At 45.2% G+C, this 21,826-nt stretch overlaps 1 protein-coding gene across 1 annotated transcript in view; it reads left to right on the forward strand.

Annotated features, from left to right (window-relative positions):
• Nucleotides 1-21,826, forward strand: part of Dner (delta/notch like EGF repeat containing) — a 291,292-nt gene that overhangs the window by 240,742 nt on the left and 28,724 nt on the right. The window contains exon 9 of the mRNA XM_076866521.2: nucleotides 13,751-13,873. Coding sequence (XP_076722636.2) covers nucleotides 13,751-13,873 — 123 coding nt within the window. The remainder of the gene's footprint in view (nucleotides 1-13,750; nucleotides 13,874-21,826) is intronic.

A 21,826-nucleotide genomic window follows, 5' to 3' on the forward strand; every position in this document is an offset into this window, starting at 1 on the left:
TATGTCTCTCTCCCCTTCTTTCCCCCTCCCTCCCTCCCTCTGGCACGGGGGATTGAACCCAGGAGCACTCTCCCATTCATCCACACCCCAGCCCTTTTAAAATTATATTTTGAGAGAGGGTCTCATTGGGTTGTCTGGGCTGGCCTTGAGTGTTTGATTCAGGTAGTTGGGTGACAGGTGTGCACCACTGTACCTCACAACCGACTCTATTTCCTGATGGCAGAAGTTGCAAAGAATTTCTGTTTTTTTTTTTTTTCTTTTACAACCTACGACAACCTTAAATGTAACAATATAAAGAATGTGGAATGTGTATGTGTGTGTCACATATGTGTTTTTCTTACATAGAGAATACTTTGTGTGTGTGATATATATGAATGTTTTGTGTCTGTGTGAAATACATACATACTTCTGTGTGACATATATACTTTGTGTGTGTATGTGTGTGTGAATGATTATATGTTCTCTATGTAAGAAAAAAAAATGAAAGAAAGGGAATTGAAAACAAGACCATTACATAATCTGCTTTCTTGAAAAGAAGAGGTTCCGCTGAGCTTGTCTACTCATAAGGGAAGGAGAAGGGATTCCCAGGGACAACGTCTTTTTCTTATTCCTTGTTCTGCATAGATTGCACTTGGTCCTTGGCTGTATTTCAAAGAAGTTTCACTTCCCACTTTAGATTATCAATGCTCATATTCTCTTAATGTTGTAAATTACCAAGTAAAGACATAGTTTTGATTTTCCTCTATTTTATGACTTCTTAAGTGAAGGATGCTTTCCTTTTCATCTTTAATTGAAGAGAGTCATTTAGAATGGATTCAGGATAAATCAGATCATCCAATTGCGGCTCCAGTTTATTTACATTTTGAGATTTTTCACAGTCACAATGTTTTGCTCTCGGTCACACAAAAACTTCCTATCACACAAACTTTTCTCTCCCATAAAAACTATACATTTATGAGGTCTCACAGCACAGCTTTGACAGATTATGTTTCCCTTTCTAGTTTGTGAACATGATCACCTCTGATTGTCACTTTCTGATAAAGATTCCTTTTGGCGAAAACATATTCCTATTGGTGAAGGACGCTGGGTGGGAAAAAAGAATTGTGCTCACTAATCTGAATCAGGACTCATTTCTCCACATCCTCTTAGGTGTGTATGATTCCTGGAATTCTGGGCTACACTTGCAGAGTTTCTGACTCAGTAGGTCTTGAGCGGGACTTGAGAATGTCCGTCCTAAAGTCCCAGGTGAAGTGGATGCGGGCTGGTTTGAGGACCACTCTGGGAGAACCACTGATACAGTTCAGTGAATGCAGACATCCCAAGGGAGTGTACAGGTTGAGCGTCCCTTATCCTAAATGCTTGGGACAAAACATTTTGGGTTTCTGAGATTTGGGGAATATTTGCAGAATCATAATGAGGTATCTTAGGATTGAGACCCGAGTCTAAACACGAATTCACTTATGTTTCATATACACACAGACTGAAGGTAATTTTATATAGCATTTTTGATAATTTAGTGTGCTTCCTCTGCAGCCCTTCACATAAGGTCACGTGTGGACATTTGCATGTGTTTTCCATGTTGGTTCTCAAAATGTTTCAGATATTAGATCATTTCAGGTTTTATATCTTAGGAATAGGACTGTTCAACCTGTCTATTAATACCCGAATAAATGGCAAATGAAAATAAAATTTAACCCATTGTGAGACACATTAAAAGGAATCAAACATTGCAAAAACATTCTTGTATTTTAACCCTTAAAATTTCTGTTTGCTAATGTGCATATTTGCATGTAAAGAGTCATCTAGGTTTCATTTCTCTCCAAGGCACTGCACTAGAACCTTAATCTTTGATTTTGAGCCCCTGCCCCAACATTGTGATGCCACACTGGGTCCAGCAGGCCCCCAGCTACAGCCACAGTGAGAAACCTCTGGAATGTGAGGGTTTAGAGCTGCCTTCTCTTTTCTAAGTCTCTTGTCATCCTGCTTAACCTCAACTGTAAACTACCGCAGCACAGTGATGTTTCAAATCAAGCACCTGTCATCAATCATTCTTTGCTTCAATCTGGGTGCTTTAATCATGGTGTTATGAGCATTTGAATTTAAAAATAATTTTAAGAGCCCACAAGAGAAATAGATCACTTTATAATGAATCACTTTGACTGTCAATACCTCAGATGTAGAGGACATGTTAGTGAATTTGTTTGTGACTGCAAAGGAATGTTTGTTGAGTTTTGTTCTTAAAGGCAATAGTGTTTCTTCTTTAGATAAAACTTGGTGGATTGACTTGCATCTCCTCATGCCATGTGTCTCATTTTATAGAAGACATTTTTATGTTGTATTCCGTTCCTAAATTCTTGAGAGACATTTTCCCCTTTCTTTCAGCTGGCACAGATCATAGGTAGAATCTACCCTCTAGTGGCCAAAAGCAACATGGAAAAAAATGACTTAAGAAGGCTAAAGTATGAGGAGGAGATGGGTGTTTTTTCCCACGTGATGTGTTTTTAACCTAGTTCTGAAGACACTTAGAAAACTTTCAGTTGAAATACTACAATTAAAATGATGAGATCAAGATGGTCAGAAAATTCCCAAGCTGATGGTCAAGTTTAGGTTTTCAAGAGCCTGATGGAGACACACAGGTGCTTCTGTTAATGCAGGTCTGCTGTGGCGTTCACTTCACCTGCATCATCTACGATACACTCTTCTGTTAGGTTTTAATTATTTTTGAAGAAGGATGCTATTTGTAAGTGTGGAGAGCAGAATAGTCAGGGTTTGCTTTTCTACCATATCTTTAATAATTTTTTTAAATGAATTAGTTATGATTTATACTTTTGATAAATTTTGAGAAGTTTCTGGTTTTTTAACATCTCCAATGATTTTTCTGTATTAAAAGGTGTAACTCTTCTTTTAAGATGCATTTTCTTTATTAGAAGTCTATCTTAGTATGATGGCTGTTCCTTGTGGCTTAAAACGTCTTCCTTAATAAGATTGATCTTTTCCTTTTAGAGACAATAAGCATTGCCTTTTTCCTTATTCCCTAAAGAAATTCCATAATAAAGTCAAGCTTTTTCTGATGTTACCTGTTCTTTTACTGTCCAGTCAGGTGTTAGACATAGAACATGGTTATCATTTTCCTCATTATGGATGACACGCTTTGGAGTTGCAATACTACAATGAAAATATCCATAAAGCACGGATGGTGTTATCCCTTTGTATTATACAAATGATGTATTTCCATTGTAGAAATCATAAAATATGAATGTGCCTATTTAAATCTATAAAATAATCCCTTAATCAAACCACTGTCAATTTTGGAAAATATTTTCCCAGGCCTTTTTATGTATATTTGTACTTAGCAGAAAAGAAATCTTTTGCATTTATGAATTCAAAGGTTATTCCACTCTATGATTTAATTTTCTTTGCAAATGAACTCAATTTGATCAAATATCTTCTATATCCACCAATCTGTGTGCTCAGAAAATGAGAAGAGGATAAACTGTTGTTGAGGAGAAAATATAGAGTTTGGAATCCAAAATTGAGCAGTGAGTCAAATTTTTACTGTTAAGTAGGAAACCGCATCCAGCCCTGAGAGGTTAGTCTCAGGGGAAGAGGCTATGGGAAGGGAAAAGAGGAGGTTTTTGAAAAGCCAAAGACAACCAGAAGGCTTTGTATTAGAAAAATCCAGGTTTTTCAGCTACGGGCCAGTGAAATCTGGGCTAGTTGGCCAGGCACAGCGGCCGTGCAGAGCCAGAACCCTTTGTGTCGCCTTATGAGTGGTCTCTGCTGCCCAGAGACGCAGTGGCTTGGGGGATGGCATCCCAGCATCAGGCTCAATACCTTAGTTGTATGTGATGGGCACTTACTTCAGGGGATGGCACCCAGATTGCCTGTTCAGGTCGGGTTGGAACCGCAGGCCATGAGACTATGCAGTGTACTTATCACATGCTTATTATGTGCCAGACATCCTGCTGGGTGCTTTCCTGTTGTCACCTTCCATGACAGTGCTATACACATGTTCTCCTGAGGGCAGGACAGGAGCCTCCTCTCCTCCTTTTGTAACAGCACTTCGTTCCCTCTGGGGCCCGTGAGTACCCTTGATGGAAGATGTCACTCACGGGTACTGAGCCACAGCTACATATCTGGGTGGCCCAGAGCTCCCACCCATAAACGCCCTCAATTCTGAGTCACAAAAAGTGCTAAAGAAGGGAAAATGGTGTCAAGCCACTTGCTTTTAATACAAACTGAATTGGAAAGCAAAATTCCACAGTGTTCCGTCATCTCTGGAACTCCACAACTCCAGACAAGCGGCCGTTTCCATGTCCTCCCAGGGCAGTCTCAAGGTCATTGCGCCAGGTGGTGATATGGCTTCTTAGGGGATCTGGACACTTCTGGAGGGACTCTGCTCCCTGCCTGATGTCATCCCACCATGTTCTGGACCAATTTCTCTTCTTTTTTGTGGGGTGGGTAGGGGGTGGGGGTTCTGTCCTTATTTTTTCTGTCTGTCTTCTTCTCCGGGTCTCTGCCTCCTCCTTCTCCCTCCTCCTCCCCTCCCAGGCTCCTTTCTCTTCCTGCTCTTCCTTGTGTCTGCCCTCCCTCCCACCCCTGGCATCCTCCGCCTTCTCACACATCACCTTTCTTTTTCAACCACAGCCAATCAACCTCCTCAGCACTGGGTCCCATTAAGTGAATCAAGGGACTCTCCTGCTTGCTGCTGTTTTCCTGGGAGAAACGTGCTCCCTTTTGTTCACCTAAGGTCCAGTTCTTGTAGACAGTGTTCCCACACCCCAGCTGCCTCCTCCTAATGAAATTCTGCTGCTTAGAACCAAATGGGCCCATGGAGGGGCCCATGGAGAGGCCCAGCGAGGGCTAGTTCCTCCACCCCTTGGGAAGAGATCTCAGCGTCTGCGCCTCAGCCTGGCCCTGGGCCTCTCCTCTTTCTCACTCTCACGTCCTGTTTGTTACCAGGTGTCTCTGCTTGACCTTTTAGATGGCCCTGACTGCCACGCCCTCATCCCAGGCAGGACGACTGCGGTTTCTCCACACGGGTTCTCCTGGTCCCCTCATTCTCCAGCAGGTAACTGGAGTTGTCTTTCTGAGGTGCAGGTCAGATCTTGTTCCCTGCCTTACACACACCACAGGCCCAGCCCCCGCCCGCCTCCCGCCTTCTGTCACTCTGCCCTCTGCTCCCTGGGAGGCCGCTGCCCGTCTCCAGAGGAGCCAGGAGCCCAGTTTCCCTGCCTGGGGGATCCTACACACAGGCTGCTTCTCCTGCCCCGAGTTCTCTCATCCCTCCTGTGTGCACCCTGCTCTCTTCTCACTCCCCTTCCTCAGGCTGCCTCGCGGGGGCACAGTCCACTGTCCCTACCCCTGCTCCCAGCCATGTATGACTTCCGCTCACCCATCGGATTCTATATGGATTTGGGTGTTTGATCAGTCAATCTTTCTTTCTTTTGATTGAACGCAGACCACACCCTCAGCCCTTTTTATTTTTCATTTTGAGGCAAGGCCTCACCAAGTTGCTGAGGCTGGCCTTGAACTTGTGATCCTCCTGCCTCAGCCCGCCAACTTGCTGGGATTACAGTTGTGGGCCTCGGGGCCTGGCTGACTGACGGCTTTGTCTTGGTACCCCAGAGGAGGCAGTGCACCTGCTTTCACTCACTGTCTGGCCTCAGTGACTAGCACACCTCCTGGTACGGAGTAGGCATTTGATAGCTCTTTGTTGAACCAAAGGATAATTGATTGAGAAGGCAAAGCAGGAGACCCAGAGAGTCACCACCTGCTGCCAAGTGGCTGTGAAAGGCAGCAGGTCTTTGCAGTGAAGAGAATGAAAACACCTGGTTTGTGCAGTTAGGATGTGTTTAGAGCCGACTCTTCACCATCCAGCCTTTTGGAAGCCCAGGGAGAGAAGTGGGAATTTGTAGATGGCTCAGTATCACAAATAACAGGGAGGTTTCACAGCCTAACACTTGAACGCGGCCTCTGTCTTCAGTCCTTCCAGTTCGGTGTTTGTAAGAACTGCAAGAGTGGAAATATTGACTGGGATGGGTCTTTTGAAATATGTTTTCTTTTCTGGTCCAGGTGCCATGAGCAATAATAGGAAAAGAAATTAGGGAGTAATAGAAAGAAGTGATCTCCACAGCTGGTCCTCATGCACCAATAACGTTCTGGGTTTACTTAGAACACTTCCTGTTCACACACGTTTTCATGCTTTATCGTGTGTGTCGCGGGTGTGGCTGCTCAGTGGAAGGTGCGCATGTTCAACATCAGCAGGTCTGTTTAGAGAGAGCATCTGGGTGCTTGATAGGATTAATGTAGGCAGGGGAGACACCCTGGCTTTATTTTTTCTGTTCTAAATAGATTCCTAGTATGAACCTAGCGGCGAAGAGACACGAGGGAGACAGACACATAGTTTCCCTTGCCATAAAGCTTTGCCATAGAGAAATGAAAGCACCAGCTGACACCCCACAGTGCCGCAGGACTGTGTCCCTCATGAGTTCCACCAGAATTTGGAAGCTCACAGTCCTACTGATAGAGTAGGATGGCACTCTCTGTGCCCATATCTTTAACCTCTAGGGGCGAGGGAGAGGATTTGATCTCTTGGGAGCTGCCTAGACTTGAATCAGGGAGTCATGGGCCCTCACATTTCATCTGCTCACATGGAAAGGAGGTGAGCATCCTTGAGTTGCAACACACCCTTACCAGGACGGTCCCCACACTCCCACTTCCTTCAGCTCAACCGCCAAGCAAAAACAAACCCCAAGCCCCCAGAGCACTCTAAACCCTCCCTCACCTCCCTTGAACCAGTGTGCGCTGGGGGAGGGAGCCGTGGGGCCTGACCTGCTCTCCTGGACATGTTGTAACGGTTCCTTGAAGGTCCTGCTTCTCTGCTCTTTCTGAGGTGGCAGGAAACCTACATCACCCTCCAGAGGTGACACAAAAGGATGAGTTGCCAGAATTTGTCACCCCAGGTGTGAAAGCCAGAGTCTTACAGATCTGGATTTCTCAGTGTGACATGTGACAGGCCAGGCCAGGGGTAGCTGGTGTGGGCCAGCGCTGTCTTGCTGGAAAGATTAGCTGGCGTTGTCTTGGGATCCTATGAGAGGGAATGAGGATCTGGTGGAGAAGAACTCTCCTGTCTGTGGGGAGAATAGCGCCTCTTCAGACAGGACCTTCACCTGCCACTCATCCGTGATGGGCTGTCACCATCTCACCAAAGAGCAGGAACAGCTCTTCCTAGACGGCAGCTCCATCAGCCAGATTGATGGGAGCCTGGATGATCCTCAGCCTGGTGACGGACATGCCAGGGGGTTCCTCACATACCTCCAGGTGGGCTGTCCCTGTCATTCCTCCCTCTCTCCCATTTCTTGGGTGTGACCCAGCCTCGGGATATCCATGGGATAGCACTGCTGGAGTCACCCCAGGGGTTGGTGTTACCGCAGACCACAGGACAGATGTCCACAGGGCAGATGTCCTGCAGCACTTCCCGAACACTCATGCCTTGGCGGGATTTGCTCTCACTCTGTGCAGCCATTTGAAAACTGTGGTTCCTCAAATCCCCCCAAGTTGCTCTCATAAAGAGGATCTAGGACAGTGGGTCTCAAAAGAAATTTTTGTGCTCCAACAGATATGTGACCACATCTGGAGACCCTTTAAATCATCACAACCAGGGTGGGGTGGTACCCCTGAAATCCAGCACGAAGAGTGCAGGGCTGCTGCTGCTGGGCACCCTGCAATGTACGGGGCAGCTCTGACCTGGTCGAGCATGTCAATGCAGCGTCCCCCTTATCCATGGGATCCATTCCAAGACCCCCAGTGGATACCTGACACCAGGTGAAGTGCCAAACTCTGTATGGTCATCCATTGGCATTTGGGTGGTGCTGGTTCCAGTGCCCCTCCCCTATGGATACCCCAACCTGCAATGCTCAGGTCCTCTGTGTAAAATGGTGTAGTCTATGCATATGGTCTACCTACATCCTCTCGTATACTTTAAATGTCTCTAGATTATTTATAGTAACTAACAGAATGTAAATGCTATGCAAATAGCTGCTTTTTGTATTGTTTAGGGAATAGTGGCAAGAAAAACACTCTGTACCTGTTCAGTCAAAGGCAGCCTTTTTCCCAATATTTTTGAACCTTGGTGGGTTAAATCCACGGTGCACAGCGTGCAGGTAGTGAGGGCTGGTTCCCCCTGAGCTCACCTAGAATATAGCCCGGAAAAGGGGATGATTCATGTCCCAGGCAGGACAGAGAGAGATGGTGTGAGATTTTATCATGCTACTCAGAGGAGCATGCAATTTACAACTTCTGAATTGTTTATTTCTGGAATTTTCCATTTAATATTTCCAGGCCACCATTTGCTGCAGATAACTGAAACTGCAGAAAGCGAAACTCCAGATAAGAGGGAACTTCTGTAGTCCTGGGGTTGAAAAAACCTGATCTGAAATGTTACCGACTGAATCATGTCCTTCCAAAATCTGTGCCCTGAAGTCTTAACCCCCAATGTGCCTTTGGAGATAGAATTTTTAAAAAGGTAATGAGCATTCAGCGAGACCAAGAGGGTGGGTCTCTGACCCAACAGCACTGGGGGCCTTAGAAGAAGTGTTCCAGGGATGTTCACATACAGAGAAGCAGCCACGTGAGACTCGGTGAGAAGGTCGCCATCTAAGACAAGGAGAGAGTCAGAGGGCAAACGGAACCTGCTCACAGCTTGGCATTGGACTTCCAGCCCCCAGAACGGAGAGAAAAGAGCTTTCTGTTGTTTATAGAACTGGTCTGTGGTACCTTGTTATGTCACCCCCCCCTTCCTACCACGTCCCCCCAGCAAACTAGCACTAGCATGCATCTTGGGGACAAGATGGGGAAGCAGGAGGAGCTCGGAGGTTTGACTGGGTGGCTTTGGCCCATTTCTTTGCTCTGCCATTCTTATTTAATTCCCCCTGTAACTGGGACCAGTCCTGCCCACACCTTTGGATTTGCATAAGGATTAACAATTAAACAAGTCAACACACATAAAGGGCCTGACCCCCAGCAGGTGGCACTAATGTTGCTGCTCCTTGAAGGTGGGAGGCCCTGCCATTTAGCTCTGTGCCTGGGGCACCTGGAAGCCCCAGCCATCACAGGCACATCTTAAGTGGGTGCTGCTGGTAGCGTTTTGGGGTATTGATTGAACTATGATGTGTATAGTTTTTCTGTACCAGATAACTGTGGTACAGCTGTGAACACTGCAGCTGTGGCCTTGACCTTCAAATTTATATCATAGTGGGGAAGAGAAACGGTAACCAAGTAGAGAAATATGATTTCATCCAGTTCCAAGTGCTATGATGGAGATAAAGATGGAGATCACTCAGCTGTGATGAGTAACTGGGGTGGGAGTGTTTTGCATAGATCTGTCAGAAAACTCTCTGAGAATGCAATATTTTTGTTTTCATCTTATACTGTTACAGGTGTTTGTTCTTTCTTGGTGACCGAAATTCTACCAGCGAGGTCATTTTCCAAAATGGTGAGCAACTGTGGGTATGGTTGTCTCTTGGGTATCCAGGAGACCTTTCAGGAGAACCCAGTCTAACTCTAACCTGGGATCAGCAGTGAGCTTCTAGTCCAGGACAGTATCAACAGAGTTTTCAATTACATGAACCTCCAGGAGGGAGAGTCCAAAGTTTGAAGGATGCCAGACCTTTCTTTGTTGTGCGGAAGAATCCTTGACATTGCAAGGTGTTAAGTATCTCTGGTCTCTACCCACTGAATTCTAGTAGAAAGTTCCAACCCTTGTGGTAAGAACTCTTCCCACCTCTAGCCTCCAAAACATCCTCTCACCGACATCCTCTTAACCCTGTTAAGATGTGTGGTTTTGAGGGGCTCCAGTGACCTCCTGCTCCTCGAATCCAGTTGTCATTCCTGCAAGGTCCCTTGGCCTCCTATCCAGTCCCCCTGACTTCCTCCCCTCCCTGCCCTCCACACTGTGTGCCTTGGGCTCTTTTTCTCCTCCACCTGGTCCTTGCCCAGCGTGCTGATCTAGGTTTTTATTGTCCACCTGACATCTCTGAGATCTGACCTTGGTGCCTTCTTTCTTCCCTTTCCATTCTCGGGGGGAAAACTTCAACACACCTTCCAGGCAGCTAGTCCCAAAGTGCTCTTTCTATGCCATTCACACCCATATTTCCAAAAGCTGCCTGTGCTACCTGGTGTCCCAGCAAGGCCCCCGGTAGACATGGCCAAAGTTCAGCTGGTCCTCACCTGATCCTGTGTTGCCCTGGTTCTACTTCTCTGTGTCGATGAAGCCATCCACTTAGTGTAAACATGGCTGCTCTCACTCCCTTGCCCAGGTGCTGTGTTCTCTCAAGTCAAAAGCAGTTGTTGGAGCTGAATATTCAGGAGCACATCATATGGAGACGGAGTGTTGGTGCTGAAGAGCAGCACCCTGGAGAGCCACTCTGATCCCGCCCTTCTGGTCTCTTATTTGATTTTTAAGAATTGCTTTGGACCAGCTTATTTTTCATGTCCCGGGCATACCGCCCTGAGCTACTTTGTTTGCCTGAATTGATTATCAGCAGGAGGAGGCTGCCTCATTTTCCCAGAACTCTTCTCTTTTGGAAGGAATGCCTTTTTATTCAGTCTGATTTAGGCTCTTTGGCATCAAGTGTAAAGGGTGTCTTGACATTTCTATAAAGACATTTAAATGTTACCATCTCTGAAGAAACAGTTTTAGAATATGAAACCTTTATCTATGTTTCCCCCAAGGAAGAAAAACAGAGTCAGCTCAATTATCTCTGTAAAATAACTTCCTCATTTGCTTTTCAGGTTGCTAGTAGAAAAAGATGATGATACTGTTTTCAAAATATGAAACAACTAGGGATGACTTCGTGAGACTTGATTTTGATTTCTATCTGTGTATATAACACCTCAATCCAGAAGGTAAAGACTTGTGTAGTCATGTATTAGCCTTCCTGGTGGATAAAAACCTGTGGGGAGGGGAGACCAAACACCATCAAAACGGTGCTGTTTGTCCTGACCCTAAAAAAGTTTTCAAAATCAGGAAAAGGAGATGAAGGACATTTAACTCTTTATCCATACATATATTTATTGCTATCAGAAACAACAAGAAGTCTACGCTCTTAATGAATTTTCCAATGTACACTGAAGAGCTGTTTATCGTGTGTGCCCTTGTGCAACACAACAGTCACTCCCTGTCTCCTCCTCTTCCAGCCCCCTGTCAGCCAATATCCTACTGTTTATTTCTGTGAGTTTGACCTCCTGTAAGGAGAATCGGCAATACCTGTCCTTCTGTGGCCGGTTCATTTCACCTAGCACTATGGGCTGAAGGTTTGTCCATGTTGTAGCCTATGACAAGAGTTCCTCTTTTTTTTAAACCTGAGTAATATTCCTCTGTGTGTGTATGTATGTGTCACTTTTTAAAATTCATTCATCTGTTGATGGACATTCTGGACATTCTGTTTCCACTACAGTGAACATGGAGTACTAATACATCTTTGAGACCCTGTTTTCAGTGCTTTGGGATAAATACCCAGAAACAGGATTGCTGGATCATATGGTGTCTTATCTTTATTTTTGGAGGGATCTCATTACTGTTTTCCATGGCAGCTGCACCATTGGAATTTCCATCAACATGGCCCAACGGTTCCAGTTTCTCTACATCCTCATTAATACTTATGATGTTTGTTTTATTTGTTTTATAATGGCGATCTTAACAGGTATGATGTAATATCTCACGGTAGTTTTGATTTGCGCTTCCCTGATGATTAATGATGTCAAGTATCTTTTCATGTACCTCTTACCCAGTGCCATTACTTACACCATACACACAAGTAAACTTGGAATGGATTAAAGACTTAATGCAAGACCTGAAACTGTGGACGTCCTAGAAGAAAACCCAGAGGAGCAGCCTCATAGCATTGGTCTTGGCAGTGATTTCTTGGATATCGAAATCCCAGGCCACAGGTGCAAAAATAGATCAGAGCCACTGCATCAAACCAAAGGCCTCTGAGCAGCAAAGGAAACCATCAGCAGAGAGAAACGGTGGCCTGTGGAATGGGAGGAAGTGTTTGCAAAGCATGATTTGATAAGGACCCAAAACTCCTATAAGAAGAAAGATCTTCCAATTACCTAAGATCAGGACTCAGCAAATGTGTTCTATAAGGGCCAGATAGTAAATATGCAGGCCTTGAAGCCCACAGGTCTCTGGAGCAACTACCCAGCCTGCTGCTGCAGTGAGGAAGCAGCCACAGGAGACATAAACACAGCTGACATAAAAGCAGGTGGCCATGTTTTAAGTGCAGTCTTATTTACAGAGCCAGGGTGGATGGATTTGGCCTGTGGGCTAGAGTTTGCTATTCTCTGATCCAAAGTCCTTACTCTGGGTCTTGGGGGGTCCTATGCATTGCCACATGCTTAGCAGCATCCTTGTTCCTACCTGATAGATGCCCTGTCCCCTCACCCCAGCTACAGATGTCTCTAAAGGTTCTCAAATGTCACCTCTGAGTGACAGAATTGCTGCTGGTTGAGAATTTTTTACCTAGATGATTGAAATAATCTGATAAAGAGTAATAGGAAATATTTCCCTAAAATTACAAAAAGTAGGGTAAGATAGAACAGTTGAAACCCACAGTATATTTGTCTTAGGTAGGTCAAGGTCTCTTCAAAGGGGCCATTATCACTGCCTAAATTTGGAAAGCAGTTCAAAAATAACTGAAGTGGCAACACACTTGAAAAGTTCTCCGTTAATAATGCAAATATGAGCTTAACCTACTTTGGCGATAAGCACAGGAGCAGCCAGTTCCACTCCCTAGCGTGTTCTAATGGGGCTTTCTGAGTTCGGGGGTCGGCTATGGGATGTGTTGAAGGGGCTGGGGAAACCTGTTGTTCTGATTCCCACTAGTGCAAGGGGTTATTTTTTCTGCTTATCTAAATTGCGATTTTGGAAGACACATGTTTCTGGTTACTTGGACAGGGCCGGAGACAAATGGCCTGATTCCCTGCAAACTGGCAACAACACATGTTGTTGAAAGTTGAAATCAGCACGGGCCTCGTGAGTGACTCCCCAAGAACCCTGTCTCCTGCTCACCTGGAATAAACACCTGTTTTGCACATAGGCAAGGAAAAGCCATCTTGATCAACAAATTGCTGATTTCTTTTTCTTTATTCCTATTACACTTTTAATAATTCAAAAAATTAAGTATAGTTTGAAATATTACAACTTACATCGTCATATGTTTAAACCAACAATAACAAAACCCATTTTTCATCAGGAATTTCAGTTAAGCCCTTGGAGCTGATTTTCTCTGTGAACCTGAGAAACAAAGGAAACACATTGGTGTACGCTCCTTTAAATTTTTTTTTCTTTAGTTAAGTTCATTTTTCTAATTGATCTGGAAGGAAAGTATGGTTCTTGGCCTTGAAAGAACCTGTTTGTCATTCCCCTAAGGCTCTAGTCCACACACTGAGGTGCCCATCGCCCCCACATCAGAACCACTGGACACAAAATTGTGATACCCTCCAGTGGCTAAATGGGATCACATCTTCCACATTGGGAATCACAGAAAAGCGCAATAAGGATACTTTTGTTGTTGATAGCCTCCCCCCAAATCCACAGTTCAGTCTTACCCTGTAAGATCCAGCTCCCCAACCCCAGCTGTCTGGGGCTCTCTCCAGGGAGTACCTGGTACCTTCCTAGCAGGCTGGTCCAGGGCAGGTTCTAAGTGGGGTTTATCTGACGGCAGGCCTTTCTCTCTGTCCCCAGGATACCACGGTCTGTACTGCGAGGAGGAATACAACGAGTGCCTCTCTGCTCCGTGCCTGAACACGGCGACCTGCAGGGACCTCGTTAATGGCTACGAGTGTGTGTGCCTGGCAGAGTACAAAGGTGAGCGGTTCTTGGCCTTCCTGAGCCAGCTGGCTCCTGATGACCTCCTCCTGGCTTCCTCCACTTTAATGCATATGCCTCTAATTAGAGCATGAATCTGTTTAGAATCAAAATCAATACTGAGGCTGGAATGGTTTTGGGGTCTGGGGAGACCAATTTGCAAGTCTTAAGTTTCTTTCTGATAAACTGAAAAAAAAAATCTCTCACCCTTTCCTTCTTCTTGATTCCCAGCTCTCTCTTCTGTTGAATGTATAAAGAGCTGGAAACAAAAAGCATTATTAAGGTGGCTTGGGAGGTGTAGGTGAGAGGCCATGCAGGGGACAGTGGAAGAAGAAGCAGGTCACTTGGTGGGAAGATGGCAGGTCTGGTTCACAGTCAATGCTCCCATGCCCCTGCTCTCTGCTGGAGGTGACCTGAGGAGGTAGACCGTGCAGAGGAGTCTCCAACACATCTGAAGATCTGGGTTTTCAAAAGGGTGTAGGTCTGGGGGCCTTTGCTTGAAGCAGGAATAGGGGACGGAACCGCAGGGAGCACCAAGGACTTGGACAGTGGACATCTGTGCCTGAAAGGCCCCCTCAGCTCGTTGAAAGGAAGCACCTGTAAATGTGCTGTGTGGGACTCTATGAGGCAGAGGTGTCCCCTGACCTCACATATATGGGCTGCCCTTTAAGAGAATCGCCCCAGGGCTAAGCTAGCCCTTTATTTATTGTGTGGTTAGGAGAAAATAATCTCACTCCACTCCCACTGGGTGAGAGCCCCAGGAACCCCAAACTGGAGGCCTCTCTCTGCCCCAGGCCTCAGCAGACAGGACCCAGTTGGCTGGCCCATCCAGCACTGGGGGAGGATCTCTAGTGTCACCTGTGTGTCGTGATGGCCGCCCTCCAGCCCAACCAGGACGGGGAGATGGTACTAGCAACTCCGAGAGAGAGGAGGAGAAGGGAAAGGGAAAAGGAGAAGGAAATCGAGGGAAGGGAAAACAAAATTGAGTCTCTAACCACTGGAGAGGAAGTGAAAAAAGTAATGTGTACCACCCCAAATTGAATCTGGATCTGGAAAAGCAAAAGGAGGAACCACTTTATGAAAGACATAAAAATATGAGGAAATGGAAACCATGAGTGAAAAGATAGGAAATGTGGAGAAAAGATCTGAGGGAACTGCTTCCATCGGAGTGACAGATGCTCCGGGAGAAGGGACACATGGAGACAAAGCAGAATTGACTGACTTCAAAGGGAAGACGGCGACCAGCTGAAGGGAAACCTTGTTTCAATAAAACGGGTGCCTGGAGTGATTGATGAGGGTGACGCACAAGTTGAGATTTCTGGGTAGAATCCTAGGATAAAGAGAAATTTTCTCAGGATTCTGCCCATAGGTAGAGTTGCACATAAGGGAAAGAGAGTCCACCAGCTTGAGCTGCTCTTCTCTCTAAGGAAGGTAGACAACAGTGGAGCCATATTTTTAAGGAAAAAAGACTGGGCATCAAAAGGTCATCCGTATTTGATGGCGAAAGAAAGACATGGCTGTCTATTGAAGGGTACAGAAGTCACCGCCCCCCCCCCAATGCCCTCTTTAGGAATAGTGTTTTAAACAGTATCCTCACCAGATGGGAACTAAGTCAGAACAAAGACGTCCAGGTAGGGGAAGCCTTAGAATGCCAGGAATGTGGCCCTGACTTCCTTCAAGGGAGGGGTCAACCTAGAGAGGTGACATTGGTGTGATTGCAAACAGTAATTGAAAGGCAAAGGGAAGTCTCTTAATTAAAACACATTTCTATTGCTACATCACAAATCACTACACACTGGCATTAAGGCGACTTCAAATGCCTTTTTAAAATTTTTTGTCTGATTGCTCCGTGGGTCAGATGATAACCTAGGTTCCTTTGAGGTCCAGCATCTCAGAGGATGGAGTGAAGGTGCTGGCTAGGCTGAGCCCTCCTCGGGGGCTTGACTGGGGACAAGCTGCCAGGTCCCCTGCAGCCCAGGGGCAGATTCACATCCTCGTGGCTGTAGAATTGACAACGTCCTGCTCCTTAGAGGTCCACAACAGTGAGAGCCACGCTCCTTCCTCCCAGCTCCCAGATTCAGGGGCGGCCTGGACCCTCTTACGGCTGCACCCTGGCCAGGTCAGGCCCACTTAGGATAACCCAGAACCAACCTATTAGGACCATAGTGCGTCTTCAAAGTCTCTTAACTTTGCCATATGCTTTTGATTAGAAGCTCAGACCCAAAGGGAGGGAATTACACGGGGAGTAAGGGTCACCCAGAGTCGGTCTGCCACACCTGCTCTTAAGGACAGACTTAAATAAGCAAACTAAAGTTTTATATTATTTTAACCAAACTCACGACCCAGAGAGAGTGGGATAGGAAGGCCTGGGAGGCATATGGGTGTGTTCAATGGGCAGGTAAAGTGTTGAGTTTTGCTAAATTGATGAGGCTGGGGTTTAAACTGCTGAAGATGGGAAGCAGCCACTTGCAGTGCCCAGCCAATGGTGGAACTTTCAGAAGCAAGAACTTTGGCATGTGAGTGGCAGGTCAGGGGAGGGAACAGGAGGAACGGGAGGAAGGGCGAGGGAAGAGGGAAGCTGAGACCCCGAGCTCCTCTCTCCTCAGGACGGAGGTTCTCTCCCCTTTGGGGACTGCTTTATGCTTAAAAAAAAAAAAAAAAAAACTTCAATAAATGAGAATATAAACTCCTAAAAAGAAGGAGTGCAAGAAGAAGTTGGGCAATGATAACTAACATTTAGAAAAGGGAAAAATGAGGTGGCACTTCTTCCAGATGTTAAAGCTGATTCTAATACAACGATGATGATTTCATTCAGATGCTCCTGGTGCAAGAATGCACAGACCACCGAAAGGAGTCGTGGCCCAGAAACCACTGTCCACAGCTCTAATGTACAGCTCTCAAAGAGGAATCACTATGAATGAGAAGGGAATTAAAAAATGGTGCTAGAAAAAAAATCGAGCTGTTAAATAGAAAACAGAATGTTCTGGCACTTCCACGTTAATTTTATATGAATAATAATAATGAAAAAAAAACCAGCCTCTTCTTCGACTTCACATCCTCCTCTACTCAAAGTCCTTTCTACTCTTTTCCTTTTTCCAGCAGGTTCCTGAGAGCTGGCCCCGATGGTGCTCCTGTTTCTTTTTATTCTTTCCTTACCCTCTTTTGCTGTGCGTGTCCATGCAGTGGCCTGTGGTATTCTGGGAAATGCCTCGTGCACGACTGGGAGGCTCCTCTGGGACGTCATCGGCTTCCCCTTCCCAACAGTATTGACAGTATTCCTGCCCTTTGCCCACCTGGCTGCAAGGACTACATTCATAGCCCTGATCCCTGTTCTGCAGCCCATTCCTTCCACCGGACTCTTCCCTCCCACCCTCGGTCCTTGTCCTCTGACATCCTGAATGCTCTGGCCCCAGAGTTTCCTTCTTGGCCCCTTCCCCTCCTATTTGCCCTCACCTGCTTCTGTGTCTGTGCCTCATCACTGTCTGAAATGCTCACCCAAACAGATACCTTATGACCTTACCCAGTATTTGCCTAATATTTGCCACAACCATTATATTTAGCCTTGTATTCAGGCTTTCTGGCTCCAGAGTTTCCTCTCCCCTTCACTAAAATCATAATCACTGAAGGCGGTAATTACACAGGGTTTTCACTTTTTTCTTTTTTTTTTTTTGCACTAGGGATTGAACCTAGGGAATACTTGACCACTGAGCTGCATCCAAAGCCCTTTTTATTTTGAGACAGGATTTTGCTAAGTTGCTAAGGCTAGCCTCAAACTTGCAATTCTCCTGCATCAGCCTCTGGAGTCCCTGGGATTACAGATGTGTACCACTTGCCTGGATTTCTCTTTTTAAATTCCCTGCAGCTCTTAGTATGGTGGTTTGTACACACACAAGATGCTCAATAGCTATATGTACTTGAATTAAGACTATGGTTCAACATATCAATTAAATAAAGGAAGCCCCCTAGAACATTTTTCTAAGATCGAAGTTTTCACTGTGGACAATCACATTGTGAGAAAGCCAGCTGCATTGAGGGCCCCAGAGCACCTCCCCTCAGATTCACCCAAACGTCGGTACTGCCTTCAACACTAGTCCAAGCTGCTTGGTGTTTGGTCTGATAGGACTTTGGTCACGTTCATAACCTCAGGTTGTTGAAAAGGTCAAGGTACGGCCTCATCTTGGATTAATTTTCATTTTTGGCAGAGAAAAATCACATGCTCAACCACATATCTATTTGAACTTTTTGGTGACGAGTTCGAAAGAAAACACTTCAAAAAAATTTTTTTTTTTTAGATGAACACACAGTATCTTTATTTATTTTTATGTGGTGCTGAGGATTGAACTCAGTGCCTCATGCATGTGGGGCAAGTGCTTTACCACTGAGCTACAGCCTCAGCCCCTCAATTTTTAATTATAAAAACAACCTAACAACAGTAAAGATTTTAGAAAAAAGAGAAAACTTTAAATTGCTCATAGTTTTTAACAACATAACGCAAGGACAATAATTTTATAGCTTCCATTTCTTTTAATATCCATGTTTTTACAGTTGTAATTGAGTATAACGGCAATTGTGTATTATGCCCATACTTAACATGTTATTAGATTTGATCTCTATCTTGCTAAGAAGGCTGACTAATGTGCCCATGAGGGACAACTTATCTGTGCCCTTGTTACTCAGATCCTCTGATGGTTCGTACTGATTGACTCTAATGGGCTGTTATAAATAATCTTGAGTGAACATCTTTATTTATATAATTTTCATAGTTTCTGGATTGGGTGGGGTGCAAGTGTCTCAGAAATGAGATTACCGGGTTATAGTTTTGGTTTATGTCCTTTTTACTTGTTTGATTTTTAGAGGCTATGGTTGATGAGGCTGTTTCTGTGCCTAAATCTGTCTGATGAGGAGCAAGTATTCTGGGTATCTGGTGTGCCCAGCCTTCTCCTGTTCTGGGATAGACACAGAAACGACTATGGCAAGGCTCCTTCCTTCTTCAGACTACTGTTTTACTGGAAGAGCAGGCTTAGGCTGACATAGAATACTGCAGCTAATGTTGAGATGTCGATGGTAATTTCTAGAATAGTCTAGTGAATGTTAAGCTCTGTGATGGTTGGAATTCTGAAAAAGTGTTCATGGAGAAAGTAAATTTGAATAAAATGAGATGATGCTTCAAAGCAAATTTTAAGTACAGAGAATACTTCCGGTTAATTTCCTTTACCTAGCTAACTTTTCCTGGAGATAAAATAATGCTCTTAGGTTTCCAAATAGTAATTGACACTACAGTTGTGATGACACCAAAGATATACAATTGATGCGCTGTTTTTTTTTAATTCTATCTCATTTTAATTCTAAAATTAAAGTCAGTAAGGAGCCTGTTGGAATAGAAATCCTTTCAGAAACATTGCTTCTTCATCCCTTAATATTAAAAGTATGAATATTTTATTAGTTTTGACTGAATTGCAGTTTATTTTTGCCCGAGACTAAACACAGGTTTTGTAATGGTGCGTGCCTCGCGCTGTGCCAGCGGGTGTTGTGTGTGTCATTTCAGACTTAGTTTGAAGAGCGGTCTTGGTTTTCCCTGACCAAACAGGGTGTTCCTGAGGCAGATTTGGAATTTGGAACGGCTTCTTGCTCCTGGCAGTCTCACCTGAGTGTCGGCCAAAGTATACTGGCCGGCTGTTGTCCCTTTTGAAATGACAGGATTCTGGTGTCACGGCTGTAATTTCTTCCATGCATTAAGATGAGGCCTCTGCTCCAGAGGCGCTCAGAGATTTGTGGGGGCTCAGACAGGGGAACAGAGGAGTTATGATTTGGCACAGCAACCTCCGCAACAGCGGGGATCCTAGCTGCTCTCAGCGGGCCATGGCGGAAGCTGCTCTGTCTTGTCAGAGTTCAATTTCCAGGGAAGGCACGTTTGCCTTGGCCTTGATGGGCGAGGGCTAGTGTGCCTGGTGGAGTCCAGGTCGGGTGGAGGGTGAAGGAAGACGTGCTTCTCAGAGGAAACAGGATGCCCAGGACAGTGCTGGGTGAGAGCCTGGGCGCCCAGGAAGGGGGCGCCCCCAGCCTTAAGAGGAGCCCCCGGCACATCAGTAGTGTCCAGCAGTGTTTGTTCTCTGTTTTTAAGTCTCTTGCTCATAGGTGTCCAGCTCTCATGACCACAGTGCAGCATGACGGGTATTCTTATGCAGGGGTTACCAAAGCTTAGCTTATACAAATGGGAGGAACCTGGATGCTCACTGGGGGCTTGTGAGGCCATCTCGATTCATGTGATTGTCTCCGAGGAGAGTGGCGTCCAGCAAGCCTGCTGCCAGCAAACTCTCAATGGATGCTTAAGTGACTGAAGGTCTCATCTTTTGAAAATGAGAGCCAGAGGGCTACAATTATTGCCAAAACACCCCAGGACTCTCAGACATGCAAAAGACTGAGATGGCCTATTATCCTGGGCATTTTCATCAAATTTATTGTATTGAAGACTTTAAAGTTACTATGTTTTCACATCTGGCCTAGAATTTGCCTTCCAGCCTTATTTGAACAATGTGGGAGTTTGCTTGAATTGTACCATACGACCCTGACTGCACTAGCCCCTGCAGTACTAGAAACCAGGGAGGGTCTTCTGACTGCTTGCACTTTAGCTCTGATGGAGTTTTGTTCAGGTGTCAGACATCTCTGAACGTAACGTAGTATATTTCCCACTAGAGCCTAGAGCAGAAAGTCTTTTTTTTTTTTTTTTTTTTCAGTCAGCAGTTCCCATTGAGCAGCCCCTTGGGAACTTGTAATAATGTGAATCTTTTGTTTCACAATAAACATTTTGAAGCAGATAAGGTTTTCCTTCATTTTATTTTTCCACTGGAATCCATGCTATGTGAGAATCAGGGGGGAAACTGAGACTTCTGGGAGAAGAGGCGATGCACATCCAAATGAAGAAGAGTCACCAGAGGTGTGCTGATCTTAAAGTTGGTTTGATCTTTGAGATTATCAAGCCAGGAAGTTTCTTTCAAGTCCCTGGAGACAGACACGGCTGGGGGGCTGTATCTCACCAGGCACAAGACACTTGGGTCTGGGTTGTTGTCCCAGGAAGAAAGGGAAGGAAAGCTGAAAGGCCCCCCAGACCAGCGTCTGGCAGAGCATCATTAATAGCTTGGCTATGATGGGCAGGGGATAAAAAGGAATTAAAGACCATCCGTTCTCAAATGCTTGGCTCCAATAAGTCGCTGGTGCAAATATAGATAGGAAAGTATGTTTCTATTCTCTTCTTTTTCTCCTTCTTGAGTCCAACTTCTGAAAGCATTGACAAAGACGAGAGAGAAAAGCCCAGCAAGAGTGATTTCAGTGCTGCCGAATGAGTCACTGGGTGTGGCTGTCCACTTGCACAGTATGAGCTAAGCAACGAGCCCAGGAGCAGATGAAGTGAAACCATGCCCTTGTTATCTGCTTTGTGCTTATTTTTTCTTAATGCTTAAAGAAAAGACAGATATGCCATTACTTACACTCTTACCTGTATTAGGATATAATTTCTCCTTCTCTCCTAAGGGGATGGGACAGGGGTGGGGAGTGGGAGACCAATCTGTTTACCCATCTTGCCCTCTAATGACACCAGCAGATGTCAACAAAGCAGAATACATAGATATGAAGTCAAAGTAATCCAGTCCTGCTTCAGGCATTGGCATATATACGTGTAGATATGTGTGTGATTTTTTTTATATGTAATATATATATATGTTACAGAAATGGGACATTTTCTGTTTTTACTTTACCTATTTTTTTAAAAGCCTCTTTGTTATTAAATGTGCACAGAGTTTTGTTTCTTTCCATGGCCAGTCTGAGGCAAACTATCCAGCAAGCAGAGACTGAATTTGGATGACAGAAGGTTTGAATCGCAGCTTGTGATCAGAGAGTCTTTCCTCGGTGTCCTCATCTGTAAAATGGGGGAAATAAGGGCAATTATCTCACAGTGTC

This window comes from Callospermophilus lateralis, chromosome 9, assembly GCF_048772815.1.
Source record: "Callospermophilus lateralis isolate mCalLat2 chromosome 9, mCalLat2.hap1, whole genome shotgun sequence".
NCBI classification, from domain to species: domain Eukaryota; kingdom Metazoa; phylum Chordata; class Mammalia; order Rodentia; family Sciuridae; genus Callospermophilus; species Callospermophilus lateralis.